At 43.0% G+C, this 18634-nt stretch overlaps 1 protein-coding gene across 1 annotated transcript; it reads left to right on the top strand.

Moving 5' to 3' along the window:
• Positions 1–370: 370 nt before the first annotated feature.
• Positions 371–17743, top strand: ATP1B4 (ATPase Na+/K+ transporting family member beta 4). The gene is made up of 8 exons (XM_017881335.1): positions 371–572; positions 4846–5098; positions 9041–9169; positions 9435–9539; positions 13242–13438; positions 14264–14320; positions 16552–16647; positions 17346–17743. Exons 1-8 carry the CDS (start codon positions 510–512, stop codon positions 17505–17507), a joined length of 1062 nt encoding a protein of 353 aa, XP_017736824.1. The 5' UTR covers positions 371–509; the 3' UTR covers positions 17508–17743.
• The last annotated feature ends 891 nt before the right edge of the window (positions 17744–18634 follow it).

Here is an 18634-nt window from a genome sequence, read left to right on the forward strand (position 1 = left end):
GGGAATCTTTCTTGACATCCTAGATCCTTTTGCATGAGATCAGCCTTATGAAAACGGCAAGTTATTCTTGGCCGTCTCCCCTTACCCCAACTCCCACCCACACCCACCCCTGCATGCACTGATATCCAACTCTCAATTGAGAAGAACATGACTTAAGATTTCCATTGGGCCCATCATATCTCAAGCACTGGAGAAAGACAAGGGGTGGAAAGACATATAAAGGGGGGCGGGGCGGGGGGTGAGTTGCTCATCCTCGTGACCCAGAATATCTCCCCCTCCTTGTAATGATGAGCTTGCTTTTCCATAAGGGCTTTCCCTTGATTCAGGGAAGGGGCCAACCAATGAGAGAGGGACATGTTAGATTATTTTGGGGAAGGACTCATGCCAGGAGGGTTCACTTTTACCAGGCGCCAAGTGTCCCCAGCAACCAGTGTCTCCTGTACCAGCAGAAGCTCCAGAACTCTCACCCGATTGCCTGCCTCTGCTGCGTCTTTGCCCACTGAACAGTCATGAGAAGGCAACTCCGGTCCAGAAGGGCTCCGTCCTTTCCTTACAGCTATCGCTACAGACTCGTGAGTGCCGGAGAGCAGAATATTTTACTGCCCCTCCTTTTCTAATGGGGTGGGTTGGGGCTGTGCAGACCTTGGTTTACTGCTGCCTCTCTTTGGGATGGGCATAAACTGCGAAGTTTAGGGAAACCCAGGGTTTCAAAAAGGAGCAGTGACTCCCAGCACCCCCGGGTACCCTAAATTGTTGGATAAAAGGAGGAAGCCCCTCTTCCTGTGAAACAAAGATAAGAGAAGGAGAAGATAACAGAGAATAACGGGCTTATAAAATCTTTTCTTGGGAGTATAGAATTTTCACAGACCTTTTGGAGTATAAAAATTTAATTCTAATAGCAAGAAATTTAGCCAAGAGGGAAGGAAAGAGGAAGAGGAAATGAAAGGCACTGCCTACCCAGCTGTCTCAGTACCCTTGGGTGGTAGCTTCTTAGAGTCCAGCTGCTCTCTTTCTAAAGTAGAAATTCCAAACTATAGCTAAAATCATAGAATCCCCAATAGGAGCTGGGAGGAATCCTAGACAATATATCTCCAGAACCCCTCATTATGTAAAGGAGGCTGCTGTGGCTCAGAGCACAGGAGTGACTTGCAAGTTAGTGGAGGAGCCAAAGTGAAAATGCAATATCCTCACTTCTAATCTTGTGCTCTTTCCATTGTATTTGCAGTATGCATCTTCCAAACCCCCGATCTGCCACTACCTATTTCCATCCTGAGTGCCACGCCACACTGCCCAACATACAGACACACATACATTCTTTTGATTTCACCGTTTATCTCCAGGGTGTATTACAAATTATTTGATCCAAAAGTTTCTTTGCATTTATTTTGCTATAAGACATTAATGTATGCCACACGCAGTACTTTTTGGGGAGAGGATTTTGAAATGTTCCCCAGAGAGGATTGTGATCTGAGCCCCAGGAGGAAACAAAGCCTAAGCCATTTTCTTTGGGTATGGCCACTTATGTAACCAGGGAGTTAAGTGAAAACTGTCAACAGCCCGCAGAAGAAAACACATATTATTCTAAGTTCCCATCAACCTACAGAGGGCTTCTCTTAGCTTTTTAGCCACAATTCGAAGAATTATTTAACTTCCCCCAAAGTTTCTTCCAGCTCTCAGAACAGTTACAATCTGCAGGGGTATAAAACTATTTCTTACTTGCCTTCTTTTCTACATAATCGTGCTAAAATGTTGTGTATAATTTCAGTTATTTGTCAAGTGGCTTGGATTTTAAATGCATCAGGGGATCTTGATCCTTATAATACTTGATCAAATTTAAAAAGAAATTAATGCAATCCTGTGCTAATTTCTCTTTTAAAATTAACCAGCCATTCAAATGTTTATGGTGTATTACTACTCAATGCAGGGCACAAATTTAAAATTTATCCTTTGGGTCATACTGTTTATATATTTGTTTATATGTTTATATATTTAGATTGCTCAAAATGGAGCCACCCTCTGTTCTTCAGACTCTTCTCTTTTAGGGAAACCTGATGACCCCATCGCACACCCACTACCATATCCCAGCACACTCACACACTATCACATGAGGGTAGTGCCACTTTAGGAAAGTGACAAAACAGAATCTTAGGGATAAGCATTCTCATTACCAAAGGATTTTCTATTGGATTTCATTACATAGTTTCACAAAGATACATTTTACATTTAATTAATGAGGATCTTTTGGGGAAGGCCTCTCTTGCACAGTGTGACCATCTCCTTTACCTGGAAGCAGAGGAGAGGAGAAAAGATTTGAGGTTCCTAAAGCAAAGCTCAGGAACCTCTCACAGCCTCTCAGGTGTGAGAGCTGTAAGGGCAAATTAGCCGTGAGAAGATTAATTCTTCTCAGGAGGGTAAAGCTTTAATGACAAGCCATCTGTAATGGGATTATCATGAGAGCCCATATCTACAAATAAGATCAGGCTGAGGCCTAGACCAGCTGCCTCCTCTGTGGAAGGTTGAAGGCAGGCATCGTAACATGGAGAGAAAAGAAAATTGTTCAGGAAATGTAAAGGGAATATATATTTCTCCTCAATGAAGTGTTATACTTCGAATTCACTGAGATTCTCGGGTGCAGTAGATTCTCTGGGGGCCATGATTGCTACCCACTGTGATATACATGACAGCTCAGTTAGGGTGACAATCTCTGTGAAAGCATTCCTGCGGAGTCCTGCATCAGGAATTTTAAGTCAGGCAGGTATCACTGATATTTGGTTAGGACATACTGGGTACTTAACTGTCAGCTTTACACTGTGGAGGGCCATCGACAGGCTAGAAAATATGGACTCTCCCTCTGGGTGCTCAAAATGTAGTTTGGGAGTTTAAATGTGTACATAGGTTCACATACAAGTGAAAGATATTAAGAACATGCATTAATCCGTTCAACATTGAGTGATGAAGTTTATTTTCCTAAGCCTTACACTGTGAGCCTATGTCAGTCAGCCATCCTTGATTATAATAAGCACCTAAAATCTTTTTCTGTGTGTTTTTTTGAGACAATGTCTCACTCTGTCACCCAGGCTGGAGTACAGTGGCATGATCACAGCTCACTGCAGCCTTGACCTCCCAGGCTCAAGCAATCCTCCTGCCTCAGCCTCCTGAGTAGCTAGGACTACAGGTGCATGCCACCATGCCTGGTTAATTTTTTTTTTTAATTTTGTAGAGACAGGGTCTTGTTATGTTGCCTAGGCTGTCCTCAAACTCCTGAGTTCAAGTGATCCTCTTTTCTTGGCCTCCCAAAATGTTGGGATTATAGGCGTGAGCCCTAAAATCCTTTAGGAACACAGAACCTGAAGCATTGTGTTTCATTAATCTGCTAAGCTACCTCTAGGCACTTGTGCTTAATGTGATAGAGGAGAAACATCATTGTCCAGGGTATCAAGAGACACAGGTTCCAAGACTGTCAACTCTATCATGAATTTACTGCATGGCTTTGGCTAGATCCTGTCCCATCTCTGGGCCTCAGATGGATAAGTAAATCTTGAAGGTCCCTGTCGGTTCTGATGTGGTATTTTATGTAGAGCTGTACATTGGAACAAATTAGAGAGCAATTCAAGAGGGCTTATAATCAAGAGCTAGATAGTGCTGTGCAGACCGAATGCTGAGAGCTGAGCCTTGTCATTCTGTATCACTTTTACTAATTCTGAGCAATCCAATTTGCTGAGCCCTCCTCCCCCCAGCAAAGGCAGCATTTTCAGCCGAGTGCCCTCTAAATGGCCTTTGAGGAATCAGGCAGGGAGGGAGCAGCACAGAGCCCCTGGTCTCTAGTGTTTGACACATCCAACCCCAACAGGTGCACAGCCCCGCAACTCTTCAGACTTGGACAGCAGAGAAGGGAGTGCAGCCTCATTTTCTGCTGCTGCAATAAGCCTTGGCAAACTCCCAAAGAGCAAAGATACAATTCTCCGGCCTGTGGCTGGGAGGTATTTGAAACACCACTTTGGTGAAGTCTAGGTTTCTCTCTCTCCCTCTCTCTTTTTCAGTTTAATTTTCTTAGAATCACTCAGAGAAGATTACAGTTTCAAATCTCAAGTAATGGCTGTGATCAGTCAATCAACAAATATGTGCTGAGTATGTATTACGTGCCCAGCTTTTTGCCTAAGGCATAGAGGGGGGACTAAGGAAGCCTGGGGTTCCAGCTCTCAGATGGTCTTTCCAAACAATTTAAGGTAGGAAGAGATTCAAACTAGGGCAATAATCGGAGAAGCAGTTAATAACTGCCCACCTATTGTTTCTGTTGGGAAGGAAGGCTAAGTTTTGAGGAGGGGTACAGTAGTTGGCCTCTCCTCCTGATGTCCATCCCAGGCTATTTTTAGACACAACTTAAAATGGTGAAGTTGAGCAGCTGAATGTGTACAGGGTGTTAGGATAAAGCTGACTTGGACTGAAAGTTTGCCGTCATGGACACAATGTCTAAGACTATTCCACCCTCTTCCTGTGTGAGCTCACCTCTGCTCTGATAGGCCAAGGTTAAGTGGGAGGTCAAGGCCCAGAACAGAGTAGTGATATGAACAGTCCTTGGAGAAGAGCCCAAATGCCTGAAGCTGAGAATAAAACTTGCACCTCTATGGAAAGAATACTGAGTCAAAATGGGTCATAGAAAGGATATTTCCTCCAAAAGAACAGAGAGAAAGAAAATCCACTTCTTGTAACAACATGTATGTTTATGGGGAAGTGGAAATTTGAAGCATCTCCAAATATTGAGTCATTTCAATTTATTTTTGGCTGGTGGGATGCACCATTGTACATTTTTTTTCAAAAGGGTATTATGTTTTGTCACTGTTCCAGGATGATCCGGATGAAGTGAACCAGAACTACTTAGCAGATGAAGAGGAGGAAGCAGAAGAAGAGGCACGGGTGACAGTGGTGCCCAAGTCAGAGGAGGAGGAAGAAGAGGAGGAGAAAGAAGAGGAAGAAGAGGAGGAAAAGGAGGAGGAAGAGGGTCAGGGTCAGCCAACAGGCAATGCCTGGTGGCAGAAATTGCAGATCATGAACGAATACCTGTGGGATCCAGAGAGAAGGATGTTTCTGGCCCGAACAGGTCAGAGTTGGAGTAAGTCCCAATAGTTCCAATGCCAAAGTCTGGTGTCCTTTGCTTTTGGTGTGGTGTCCAGGGCTCCTTTACCATACGCTGGATGGGCTTGTCTGTGAACTTCTCTTTGCACTTCATGTAAAGGCATCAATGCCTAGGGAAATGCCTAGACTGTGGACAGATTCCATCAGAACAAACTCCAAATGGATGAACAAACTTGACTGTGTAACTGAAACTCACTGGGCTCAACATCAGTTGCAATGCAGAGAGACAGTGAGAATGAATTGAAAAAGCACATGACTTTTTAAAGTCTCAGTCCTGTCACTTTCTATCCATGTGACCTTGGACTCATCATTTCCCCTCTCTGAGTCTCAGTTTCCTCACCTGCCAAATGAGGAAAACAATCCCTGACTTGCTTCTCTCACAGGATCAGAGTGAGGCTCCAATTAGATGTTAAAACTGTATAGTTGAAAGAACTATGCAGAAGACTTCTTGTAAGATATGATACTCAAATCCCTGCTAACCTGACCAAGTGTTTTTATGAGGCCTCATCACCTGGTAATGTCAGAGGAGAGCCAGGAGGCGTGTCCCTGGCCCCAGCTTGTGGGTGTCTTCCTCTGCTATGATAGACATGTTTGATCAATGGCAGAATTATATTCCTTAGCATTTCCTCTTTGCATCATATGCTGCCATCATTTTTACTCCACAACTTCCCCATCACTCCCCTCCTACAGTCTTACCCACCTCTTAAACTATTAATGCTGAGCCTTCTCCTCAGGAGATTTAGCCAGTGGTAAAATTCACACTTGCCACAGTCTCTGCACAGCCCAGAAAAAGAGCAGCTGCTGGTTTGGAACTCAGTCAATCCACAGAAGAAAAAAAATAGAGGATGCCAAGGATGAAATAACAGTCCCCTAGTGCCAAGGGTCTAGGTTGCTGAAGTTGATGGCCATGTTTTCTAAAGGCCCCCTTGGCTAAGAATTCTTTCCCTCATAGTTAATGTTGCTAATTCAGCTCAGTCAAGGTGAAACAGTCAGCTCTGTTTCCTGGAATTAGGAATAGCAGGTGTGGGACTCTCATCTCCCTTCGCCCCTCCCCAATTCCCAGCCCCACCCCTGACCATCCCACAAACTCTCAACTGGAACAAATGTACCATTTAAGGAACATTCCGACATTCTGGAAGCTGCAGACAAATACTGGACACTCACTGGGGCTCCAAGGGTGCACAGCTGTTTCTCCCTTGCCTAAAGAGGACTGGAAAAACAAGCCTTGTGAAATGCAAGTGTGATTCTGGGAGGGGGAGCCTAAACAGCCAGCCATTAGAACTTCACCAGATGAGCTGATCCAAATTGCTTCTGTGAAAGACAATACATAGGCCAATAAGTGGGGATGAGGGAGGAAGGTTCAAGTGCCCAGAGAAGATATGGTAATAGCGACACTGCATGATAGGCCATAGCCAGACCTCTGAGTAGCAGGTCTAAGTAGAGCCCAGGAATTCTTCTGTTGGGCTACCCTGGGCAAAGGGCAAATGGTAATGTTAATGCTTCAGCCATAGAGCACATGCCTTGCTGTCTTCTTTCCTGAGAACAAGGTGCCCACTTGTGCACTTACTAATGCTGTCCCAACTTGGACATCAACCTGCCCAATATATTTACCAGGCCTATGAATATAATCTGGGCCTTTTCTTTGGTACCTGCACACCCCTATTCTTGGAAACTCTATGTTATTTTATTGGATACCAACAAGAATCATACAAGGTAGTAATATTATTATCCCCATTTTACAGATGCAGAAACTGAGGCTTAGAGAGGGTAAGTAACTTGCCTATGGTCACATAGTTACTAAGTGGCAGTGCTGGGATTTCAAACCCTGGTTGGATGAACACCAGAGTTCATTCTTTTGCCAGAACACTGCCCCATTTCACGAACTCTAACAATGAACAAGGCCCTGATGTGTAGGGCCTCAGGACCTGATAGGGTATTTTAGTGGGAGAAATGAAGAGTTGGGAGCACTCAGTGGTCTATCCAAGCCTGGGTGGGGCATTGAGGAAAGAACCCTAGAGTACCTGGAGGAAAGACCCAAGTAATACTTGGACATCCAGGGCAGAAATTGTCAGAGGGATCAATGGGTTCAGATGGGGACTGTGCTTGGTTTTGCCTGGGGGTGACTGAGCTATCTATCTCAGTCTGTGATCACCTATCATAAACTCTAGGGCACCCACTCCTGGGTGAGGCTAAGGGGACTTATTGCTAGTGTCATTCTCCCATCTACAGCTTCCTGGTCACACATCCTGGGAAAAAAGGAAGATATCTCCAAAGGAATGTACCTGTGTTCCCTTGCTTTCCCTTCATCCATGAAACTGAGTCTTTTGATCTCCATGGATGGCTCTAGCTGTTGATCCATTCCCAGGATGGGGATGGGGTAAAGGAATGGAGGCAGAAACACAGGGCAAATCCCATTAGATAGCCGGTGGGCAGCAGCCAAGTATCACAGGCACACAGGTGCTGTCATTTATTCTCCAGGGACTCCAACTGAATCAATGTGTTCATGTTCCAGTTCTGCTTTAGTTCATCTTAATAAAATAAAAAGGGTCAGTTCCATTTCCAGTCAGATTACTATGGGTTTTTTCTCCGTTCCACAATACCTTTTTTTGGTTAATTTTATTTGGTTCATGGTTCAATTTAAAAATTAATATTTGGATTCAGTTTGGGGTACAGCAAAGTTAAGTGGTTTGTTCCAGTTTCTGGTTCATAATTCAGTTCAAATCTGTAGGTCCAACATCATGTCATTGCTGTGAACAGAGCCAAACATTGTTGCCTGAGAGAGCCCCAAGGAGGGCTTGAAAAGAGTTTCTCAGCAGCAATCTCATGCTCATTCACCTCACTCATTGTTGCCTAATCCTGGGACAAACCTAGTCCTAATACAGTCCACAGAGGGAAAATTCACACAACTATGCTTCTGGTCCTACAGCACTAATAATAACGTTAATAATAACCGATGATGACTGCCACTTATGGTGCATTTAGTATTCGCCAGGCTCTGTGCTATGCTGTTTATATGCATTATTCAATGCTAAGAAGTAAGTACCATTATTGTACAGACGAGGAAATTGAGGCCCAGAGAGGTGAACAGCATGTCCAAGATTAAACAGCTTGAAAGTGGTAGAGTCAGGATAGGATGTAAGGAAAGACTGAATTTCAGATATTGTTAGGGATATAGATAAGAATCTGAGGTAAGTGCTGTTTTTATCCCCATCTTACCTCTGAGGAATTGGAGGTGCAAGGAAGTTCTGTAACTTGCCAAAGTTCACAGGCAAGTGTCAGTGATTAGGTACCGTTTCCTCCTTTTCCCTTCCCCACCCTGTGTTAGTGTTCTTTTGAAAAGCAGAGCCATTTTATTCATCTTTGATAAAGATGAATAAAATTTGAAATAAGCAGGGCAAAACCTCACTTTGCCTTGATTGGAGGCAAGTCCAGTGGAAATTCATCAAAAGTTTGAATTATAGACTATGTGGAAAGAAATGCTGTTTTCATCACTTGCAAATACCTATAATTATTGGAACCAAGCTGCTAGACTCTTCAGGGCATCCACTTTAATGAATAGCAAAGAATGATTTGTACTTAGGACATCAACTGTTGCCCAGAGGACTGTCAAGCAATTTGCCCTCTGCAGTACTTTAAACTCCACTCCACTGTATTCTTGTTCATGGCCATCATTTGCTCAGCAAGCCCTTCCATCGGAGATGTTGTAAAGGTAAACTGCAATTAGACCCCTGACACAATCCTCACTGACTCCAAACTGGTGAAATCTGAATAAGCAAGGACATACTGAATCTGGGGAATTTTTTAAAGAGCCATTTTGTGGTTGGGTTGGTTCTGGTTCATGAGTCCAAGCAGAGAGGAAGGGCTTGTTGGTAAGCACTGACCACTCTTATCTATGATTGCTCTGCAGGCCTGATCTTACTCATTTACTTCTTCTTCTATGCCTCCTTGGCTGCTGTGATCACCCTCTGCATGTACACACTATTTCTGACCATCAGTCCCTATATACCGACCTTCACGGAGCGGGTAAAGCCTCCTGGTGAGTGTGCCCAGATGCCCTGTGTTGTCAGAACTTGCTGGACAGAAATATGCTTGCACAGCATGTTCAGCCTCAATTAACTTTGGCTCTTCCTGGTAATGACTTAGAGATTCAATTATTAGGAGGAAAAGTAAAATGGTACTTGGCAAATTACGGTTCTTTTCATTTTGATTGCCTGGGGGGAAATGGTTTCATGGGAATCAATACAAAAAAAAAATTATCCCAAGAATGGGTTAATATATCCAAGACCTGTTTTCATTGCCAGGAGTTATGATCAGACCCTTCGCCCATAGCCTTAACTTCAACTTCAACGTTTCTGAACCCGACACTTGGCAGCATTATGTGATTAGCCTAAATGGCTTTCTCCAGGGTAAGTAAGTTCCTCTGAATAGTGGAAAGTTCTTTTGAAAGGTGGTGGGTGGGAATCCAAAATTCAAAATTCACCTGGCCCAGGAATCCCAGTCTTACTAACCCCAGCTCATCATGGTCTGTCCTTACTTTGCATCCCCCTTAGCACCTGTAGCTACAATCAGAATTGCTCTAGTGTGTGATTGCATGTTGTCTTGAAAGCATACAAGTCAATTTTCCAACAAGATAAGCTCTTTGAGGCAGAGAACATTTTTCTTTTCTTGAACACGATACAGCACCCAGTTAAGTCCTGAACATATCCAGATGGCTCAATAATGATCATTTATAGAATATAATTCTGGGGGGAGATAGTGGTGGGAAAAGAAGAATGTTCTCCAGAGCTGGAAGATTCCTATCTTCTAAACTTTCTCAAGATAAAAGAAGTCATTTCTTGGAGATGGGCTAACTTGAAGGGAGAGGGCAAGTGTCTTTATTTTATTTTATTTATTTTATTTGAGACGGAGTCTCACACTGTCACCCAGGCTGGAGTGCAGTGGTGCAATCCCTGCTCACTGCAACCTCCACCTCCCAGGTTCAAGCGATTATCCTGCCTCAGCCTCCTGAGTAGCTGGGACTACATGTGCGTGCCATCACGACCTGCTAATTTTTTGTATTCTTAGTAGAGACGGAGTTTCACCGTGGTAGCCAGGATGGTCTCGATCTCCTGACCTCATGATCCGCCTGCCTTGGCCTCCCAAAGTGCTGGGATTACAGGCATGATTCGCCGCGCCTAGCCAAGTGTCTTTATTTAACAGCATTCAAGAAAGGAGTTAGAGGAAGAATCTCAGGCAGTCGTTCCAACATTCTGATCCCAAATATTTTCGAGGTGCCTATCTCTATAGTGTCATCAGATAAATTTTCAGGGGCAAATGAATGGCTTTGTGGGAGACCCTTTCACAAGGTAATATCTGAGGTAGCAGCTTGGTTAAGGTTAACAGAGCACACAGGTTCTTTATGCAGCTATCAAAGAGGAGCCCCAGTGGGGTTTGCATTTCTGCACCTAATCTTTGTGGGGAAAAAATGCCAGTCATTCTGGCTTGGTCGTCCTGGCCTGGTTGAAGTGGGGTTGATCCATTCTAGGGGCAGCTACTATTACAACATGTGCACTGAACTAGGAGAACAATCTCTTGTCATGTGCTAGGAAGTGTTATTTAAATACATAAATTTGGTCATTTAACTTTAACTCTGCATAATAAAGTTGATCGTCCTCATTTTATAAATGAGGAAACTGAGATTCAGAAAGGGGGAGTAACTTGATCAAAGACTCTGGCAGCAGAACCAGTGTTTGAATCCACATTTCATGTTCTTGACACTCTTCGCTGCTGTAAGTGTCATAATGGGACCGACAACATGGGCATCTCCTGGGAGTTTGTTAGAAAGGCAAAATCTCAGACCACATTCCAGACCTGCTGAATAAAAATCTGCATTTTAAAAAAATCCACAGGTGATTTGTAGGAAATTTAAAGTTTGAGAAATGCTGCTTTTCATAATTCTACACTGCTGTCATATGACCAAGAGTTAGAAACTCAGCTTTATATCAGTAAGGCTCAGTGTTATTTTGGGTAAGTCTGAGTTTCAGATTCCTTACCTGTGAAATGAGGGGAGACGGGATCTGAGTCCATGTAGTTCTATTTTTAGCCACAGAAATGTTTTAGGCATCATGACCAGCACAGTATCTTCTTTTGTTTCAGAATGCTTGCAAGTGATTGCAAATATATTGCCAGATTCCCTGCTGAGAAAATCCCTCCAAGAAGCTAGTAGACAGAGAAATACCAATTCTGACCTGATGATGATGGAAGCAGGAAATGTTAGGAAAAGCACTAGTTTTTCAGTTTCTAAGAGTAGATAATGTGTCCTGCTAAAAAGAAGCACATCTCTGAAACAGACATCCCAGAGTATCACTTTCACTCCCATGAGGACTGGGATTTTGCAATAAGGGTCATGTCCATGTCACATTATTTTTAATGGAACTACCTCAAGAGAAACAATGAGCACATGATTGCAGCCTCTATTTAGAAAGTTATTTGAGCATAGTTCTTGTTCTAAAAAATTAAAACAAAGCCTTGAATTAAATGTAGCTTTGTCAAAGAAAAAATAAAGGCATAGCCATAATTGGATAGATTTAAAATTCCCAGTTGCCAATTAATAATCTCAAACCCAAGTCACAACCTGTGGGTTTGATATTATTAGATGAGAATTCAGCAGTACAAGTTGAGTTTTACCTCTGGTAGATCATAGGTGCAAAATCTCCTCTGAAATACTGAGCTACTTTGAACATTAATACATAGGGACTAATTCTAACAGGACTAACTGGGCTGCATCACTTAGAATCAAATTGGAAATAATGCAGTAATTTCTAAAGCCCAGTTTTATGTATGAAATTTGGCAGCCCAAAGAGTTACCTCACCAATAGACTCTTTAAGCTTGCTCCCTGATATATGTATCCTTCGACACATGTTACATTCCATCCAATGTAAAGGACATTAACCCTGAATGTCTCAGGCCTCAGTAGACAAGATCTCATGCCCTCACCATCCCCGTAGAGACCCCGTGGTTGTCATTGGTTTCTATCTTTTAACTTATGCTTCTATTTTGCAGTGCTAACTTCCTTCTGTAAAGGATGAAGAGCTGGCTTATTCCCTCCCCTGCCTCCTCCTCTGCCTCTCCTTCCTACTCCACCTCCTTCTCCTCCTCTTCCTCTTCTTCCACTTTCCTTCTGTCTCACAGCTCATACTTCTCACTCTCTTACAATCAGGTGCCTCTCACTGACTTCAAAGGGAGACATTGTAACTGCCCAGCAGGTTCACCTTGTCCACTGCCTAGACGGAGCTGATTTATCAAGACGGGGTATTGCAATAGAGAAAGAGTAATTCATGCTCAACCTCCTGTGCAGGAGACTGGAGTTTTATTACTACCCAAATCAGTCTCCCCAGGACTATTCCTCTATTGCAATCAAATCCATGTGCATTGGGTGGGTAGTGCCCCGCCAGTAAAGACAGTACCAGAGTCGGTCCCCAGCCCAAGAGAAGTAGGTGGCTGCTTGGGCTGGCCTCTGGATCCATTGCCAGGTGAGGGAGTGGTGGGGAGGGCTACTGAACCATGAGCAGGTAGCCATAAGGGCAATCCCAAAAGACTACCCAAATTTGTAACCGCCCAATGGGTTCACCTTGTTTCCTAAGTGAAGTTCAGGAAATTTAACCCGGCAACTTAGCTTCCTTATATATACACCATACCCTGAATATTTCATTCCCTCTTCCAAAATCTACCAACTCTGTGCCTATTTCTCTCTCAGAAGTAGAAGGGACAGCCTTCCAAGTTTACAGTTTATCATATCTGAAAAGAAATGGTGGAAAATAGAGAAAAATTATAAAGTGACTAACATAGGACCAAGAGATGGATATCCAGAAGTTCCATGGGAATGAAAAGCAAGGGAACAGGCAATCAAACTGGGCTGAAGTGACTAGTCAGGAAGACTTTCTAGAGGGATGGCTGCCAATGAAGGCTGTTGGGTACCTGATGCCAGGTCACAGGGAGACTGAATGGGCTTTCAGAGGCATACAAACAAGCTGGAGAAAGGAAATTTGGGAGGGAGGACTACTGAACGCATGGCCTTCCCCTGTAGCACCTGTCTAACATAACCCATTGCCACTCACACATGCTTTAGGTTATAATGACAGTCTTCAAGAGGAAATGAATGTAGATTGTCCCCCGGGGCAGTACTTCATCCAAGATGGCAATGAGGATGAGGACAAGAAGGCCTGCCAATTTAAACGCTCCTTCCTAAAGAACTGCTCTGGTCTGGAGGACCCAACTTTTGGATACTCTACTGGACAGCCCTGCATCCTTCTAAAGATGAACCGGGTATATTGGCTTTTGATATCTGGTGGTGATAAGTGAATGAACTAGGTAGGAGGGCTCTGGCCACTCCATTTGTCTTGGGCTCTGTCTTCACACACCACAGGTTTGGTCATTTTTACTGACAGCATCAGAAATACAAATAACCAGATACGCCTATCAGTTTCTTCATCCCTCCCCCCAGCACTTCCTGTGGCCATTCTTCTCCTTCACCCCCAAACCTGCTGCTTGATGGCCTTTGTCAAGAATGGAGTCCTAGTCAAGTGCAGTGGCTCGAGCTTATAATCCAAGCTACTTGGGAGGCTGAGGAAGGAGGATTGCTAGAGCTTAGGAGTTCAAGTTTAACTTGGACAGCATAGTGAGACCTCATCTTTAATTTTTTAAAAAGTATTTTAAATAAGGAATCGAATACTGAGCTGTTTGAAACAGGGGATTGACATGAGGGTAGCATGGGGACAGTTCTTACATCATAAAATGCATTTTTCTTCCATCCTGTCATGACTTAGGTGTGGCAGAGCCTTATCAGTCACACCCCTCTTGAAATTAGAAAGTTCTTTACATCTTTAGAGTTGACTTGCTGAAGTTTCCCCTTGTGTGTAAATATCAGGCATAAATACAACACAGAGTAAGCTGAGCTGCTTAGCTCTAAAGACGTTTTGCATTTTTTGCTTTTTGTAACATTTCTGAGAAGGCAAAATAGATGAAGCGTATGCCTGAGGAAGGATGATTGGGAGGAGGGTTAGAAAAGCCCCAATTTTTACTGTCAAATATGTTTTGTTAAAAAAAAAACAAAAAAACAAAAAAACAAAAACACTGGTTTTCTTTTGATAGGTTGTAGGCTTTCGTCCTGAGCTTGGAGATCCTGTGAAGGTTTCCTGCAAAGTCCAGGTAAAGAGCCCTTTTGAGTAAGCATTGTTAGCACATCTGTTTCATGCAAAAAGGTAGTCCATCCCTTTCAAGGACTTACACATGGATGGTAGGCTAAGGAAAAGGTTAATCTTTTCATAACTACACCTCTCTTTAGTTCCTTCAGGTTTTCCTCTTTCCAGAAAGCACTCAACTCATGTGTGTTTGTGTGTATAGTGTATGTGTGTGTCTGTCAGTGTGTCATGGTTAATACTTGTGAAAACCAAAGAACGAACTTCAGCTAGGGGCCACAGCGGGGAACAACAGTGTGCCAAGTCATTAATTGAGATTCTGTGTACACTCTTGCTTTTAGCTCTAATTACTTGTTTCTTTGAACTAAACAAACAGCTTTCATTAGAGTCATTAGTTTCCAGATTTTAAAACTGAATTTCACATTTTGCAGCAATGACCAGTGGTACTGGGTGTTGCAATCACAAATGACTACAAGGGAAGTATAAACAGAACTCGATTAATATGCTAATTAACTGTCCTTCGAGGGACCATTAACTTCTATCTCATCTGTACCAATTAGCTCCCTTGTAGGAAAAAGCCCTTAGATCTTGGGTTTGCTTCTCAAACAGGCAGTAGCTTTCTCCTGTTCTGTGACATCAACTGCACCCCCAGACCTGGATAGTTGTCTTGCAAATACGTGAGACCTGGTAATCCCATTCTCAGTAGGAGAAATACAGTTGAAAACTTCAGTCTTCATGGTGGCAGATCAGAAAACAGCAAAAGGCAGCATTTATTCAGCCAATATCCCACATTCAGCAAGCATTTATTGATCACTTATTATATATCAGATCCTCTGCTAGGTGTTAGAAGTGTTGAGGTAAGAGTACGGCTCTGTCTCTGAAATCAAGACAATCAAGTATTACAAGTGCTATGAAAAGTGAAGATGAGCTCTGAAAGGTCAGGCAGTACTTGCCAAATGAACAAGGTAGGAAGCACATTCTGTTGTCATGTATATGTGTAAATATTCACAATGTGAGGTGAGACTACAAACTATGCGAACTGATTCCCCAGGCCTTCACGAAAAATACATTTCATTGCTTTTTAGAAGAATGTATTACAAGTAAATCATAAAGACCAACTTAGTCTTAAGCTAGCGTATTAACTAGACAGAGTTCTACTTATTGTTCCCTAATGGAAGCTGTTTGTTTTTCAGCTTACATCAAACCTTGCTGAGAACTGTCCTTTCTAAAATTGTTTTAATATTTTAATTATTATTTTTAGCTACCTCCTTACATATTTTATGTCCTTTTAAACACATATATTAAGAATTTCTATACATTCTATAATAAACAATACTGGTCAAATCCACACCCATTTGTAGAAATCAAGCAGGATAAGGTAATGACTAGAATAAATTAAGGAGAACTTAGTTTGTACCAAGAACAATTAAAGTATATTGACAGAAGTAATCACATGACCTTAGTGAGTAATTTACTAGTAGTGATGCACTATTTGTCCTTACTAGCCCCCAGACCTCTGCTATTTAGGGCAAGCTGAATGTATCGCAGAATGGGCAACCCCCTACCTGACATAATGTGATAAGGGTAGACCTGTTTACTTTAATCATTTGCATACCCAAGCTCTTGTTGCTTACCCCTCTGACCCCACCTACTGTAATTAAGCACTACAGAGAATATGTTCAGAGACATGAGTCTAGGTGAGCCAACTGTAGGCTGTGTGCCTGTGTATCAGGTACCTATGCACTTGATCTGACTTCCAATAGAACCGAGCCTGCAGTGTGCAAATCATGGAGTGGGATTTACTAAATATGTTCTAACATATATCTCCCTCAGCTCCAAAGTACAAGACTGTGTCCCAGGCTCAGTGTGATTCTTTGGAGAAAGGCTGGAGCTGTCGGGCCTCTTTCCAGAGCAGCATCAGATACTGCAAGCCCTTTGGACTGCTTCTGTCTGGGTCCCCCAGAAGCCAACAGAGAGCCATACTGAGCACCTTTGGCCTCCTCAGTTCAGGCCTTCTATTCAACTCCTTTGAACTGAAAAGACAAGGCACAGTCACTCCCTAAAAATGCTCTTCTAGGGATAGGTCACGGCTGAGCTCTGCCCCATTCTGCTTTTATGGTCTTCCTGGAACAGTTGGTTATGGGTCACACAGTGATTTCGCCTGAGGTACAACTCCGTTTAGCTCAGACTCTAACCCACGCTGTGACCCAGCACCCCACATATACCTGCTTTTGCTTACAGAGAGGTGATGAAAATGACATCCGATCCATCAGTTACTACCCAGAGTCGGCTTCTTTTGATCTCCGCTACTACCCTTACTACGGCAAACTGACTCACGTAAGCTGTATCCCCTTTAGTCATTGCTGTCAGAAAGGGCTCAGCGACAAAGGAAGAGCTGGCTGGGATCTATGAGAATTAGGGAGCAGGAGATAGTAGAGGGGAAAATAGCTGCTGGCCATAACCAGGAGCTCCCTCTACCAATTCTTATCACAACCACACTCCTTTCCATATCCGAAAGAATCTCATATACGGCCTAGTTTAACCTTTTAAGTTTACAAATGGGAAAATTGGGGTTCAGAGAGAAAAAGTGACTTGCCCAAGACCATACAGCTAGATAGTGGCAGAGTCAGGAGCAGATAAATTACTACCAACATGCCTAAACCTGCATTAATAATCACGCTTCTGTTTCTCCCATTTGAAGCGCTGGGGTCAGTCCCCAACAAAGGGACTCAATAGACACTAGTTTTGGTTTAATTCATGGTCTGATCTCCAGAAAAATCATATCATGCTGAGTCAGAATTGGTTTTTCCCAGAGGACAATCAGATATTTGACAGTGGCTTATCAGAGAAATGTATGATTTTCCCACACTTTCCCAGCGCAAGGAGAGTATGTCAGTTACTTTGGCCGTTTGAGAATTGGCATCATGGGATTTGCTCAGTTCTCTTTGTGAGGGTTATCATCCTGCAGTGATTATCTGATCACTTCCCTCCTACCACCTCCCCACACTTAGAATTTATTGTTCTTCTACCTACAGGTTAACTACACGTCCCCCTTGGTGGCAATGCACTTTACAGACGTGGTGAAGAACCAAGCAGTGCCTGTGCAGTGCCAACTGAAGGGCAAAGGCATCATAAATGATGTCATCAATGATCGTTTTGTGGGCAGGGTAATCTTTACCTTGAACATAGAAACCTAAGAACTTCAGGGGACCATTCTTACCAGTTCTGTTTCTGTTTTATCTCATGGTATCTCTGGTAGCACTTGAATTCTTTTTCTTCAGTTAGGACACAGCCAGATGGACATCTAAGACAGCAGATCATCTTTCCTTGCCTATGACATGTGTATAAAATGACATTGTGGAAGCTGTTTGATTTTTTTAAAGGTAGTCTCTCCTGATGACAAACAGAGTATATTAATTTCCTTTCCCTCCACTTAAAACTAAAACCTGTTCTTGCTGCTGGTAGTCTCCCTGTAGCATAAACACAGTATCTGATAAAATTTACAATAGCCATGCAATAGCCATCAAGGAGAATTTCTATTATGATTATAAATTCATCATGTTTTCTAAAATTCTGTTGGTTTTAGAGGTCAGATTCCTCCCAACCAGGCTAATAATCTAACACATTTTTTAAAAATCTGCCTAAGCCGGGTATGGTGGCATGCATCTGTAGTCCCACCTATTCAGGAGATTAAGGCAGGAGGATCACTTGAGCCCAATAGGTCAAGGCTGCAGTGAGCTGCATTGCACTCCAGCCTGGGTGACAGAGTGAGAACCTGTCTCTGAAGAAAATAAAACCTGCCTGGCAAGGTCTTTCCCTGGGAATCACCACTCAGACCAACCTAGACAACCTAGACCATTATACCTAAAGACCTCTATATCCAGAGGTGCTTAGGAAACTTCTGCCTCCCACAACTAAATGCTTATTCAAAGACTAGGTTATTTTCAACTGGGAAAAAAGCAGTCCTAACAGGATATTGTCCTGGGATAGAGATGAAGACTGTCCCTGTGACTTTTTAAAGAGGTGGGGCTCACTGCAACTGGGGAGAACACTTAGCATATGGATATGATTGGTGTTTGATTCCTTGCTCTCTGGTGTAATCGTCTAAAGGCAAACATTCCTGCAAACAGGTTTTTCTCAGCTTCAGGCAGAGGAGACAACATGGAAGAAGATTCCCACCAGCTAGTTCTTCTTGTGCTATTTGTTTGACTGTAGCATGGTGTTTTTTGAGACCATCAGGGGTGGTTACATTGACCTTCTGCTACAGCTCTGGAAATTGAAATCAGAGTCTGTCAATGAATACATGACAAGACAGAACGTTCCT

Source organism: Rhinopithecus bieti, unplaced genomic scaffold (assembly GCF_001698545.2).
Source record: "Rhinopithecus bieti isolate Rb0 unplaced genomic scaffold, ASM169854v2 scaffold_13198, whole genome shotgun sequence".
NCBI lineage: Eukaryota > Metazoa > Chordata > Mammalia > Primates > Cercopithecidae > Rhinopithecus > Rhinopithecus bieti.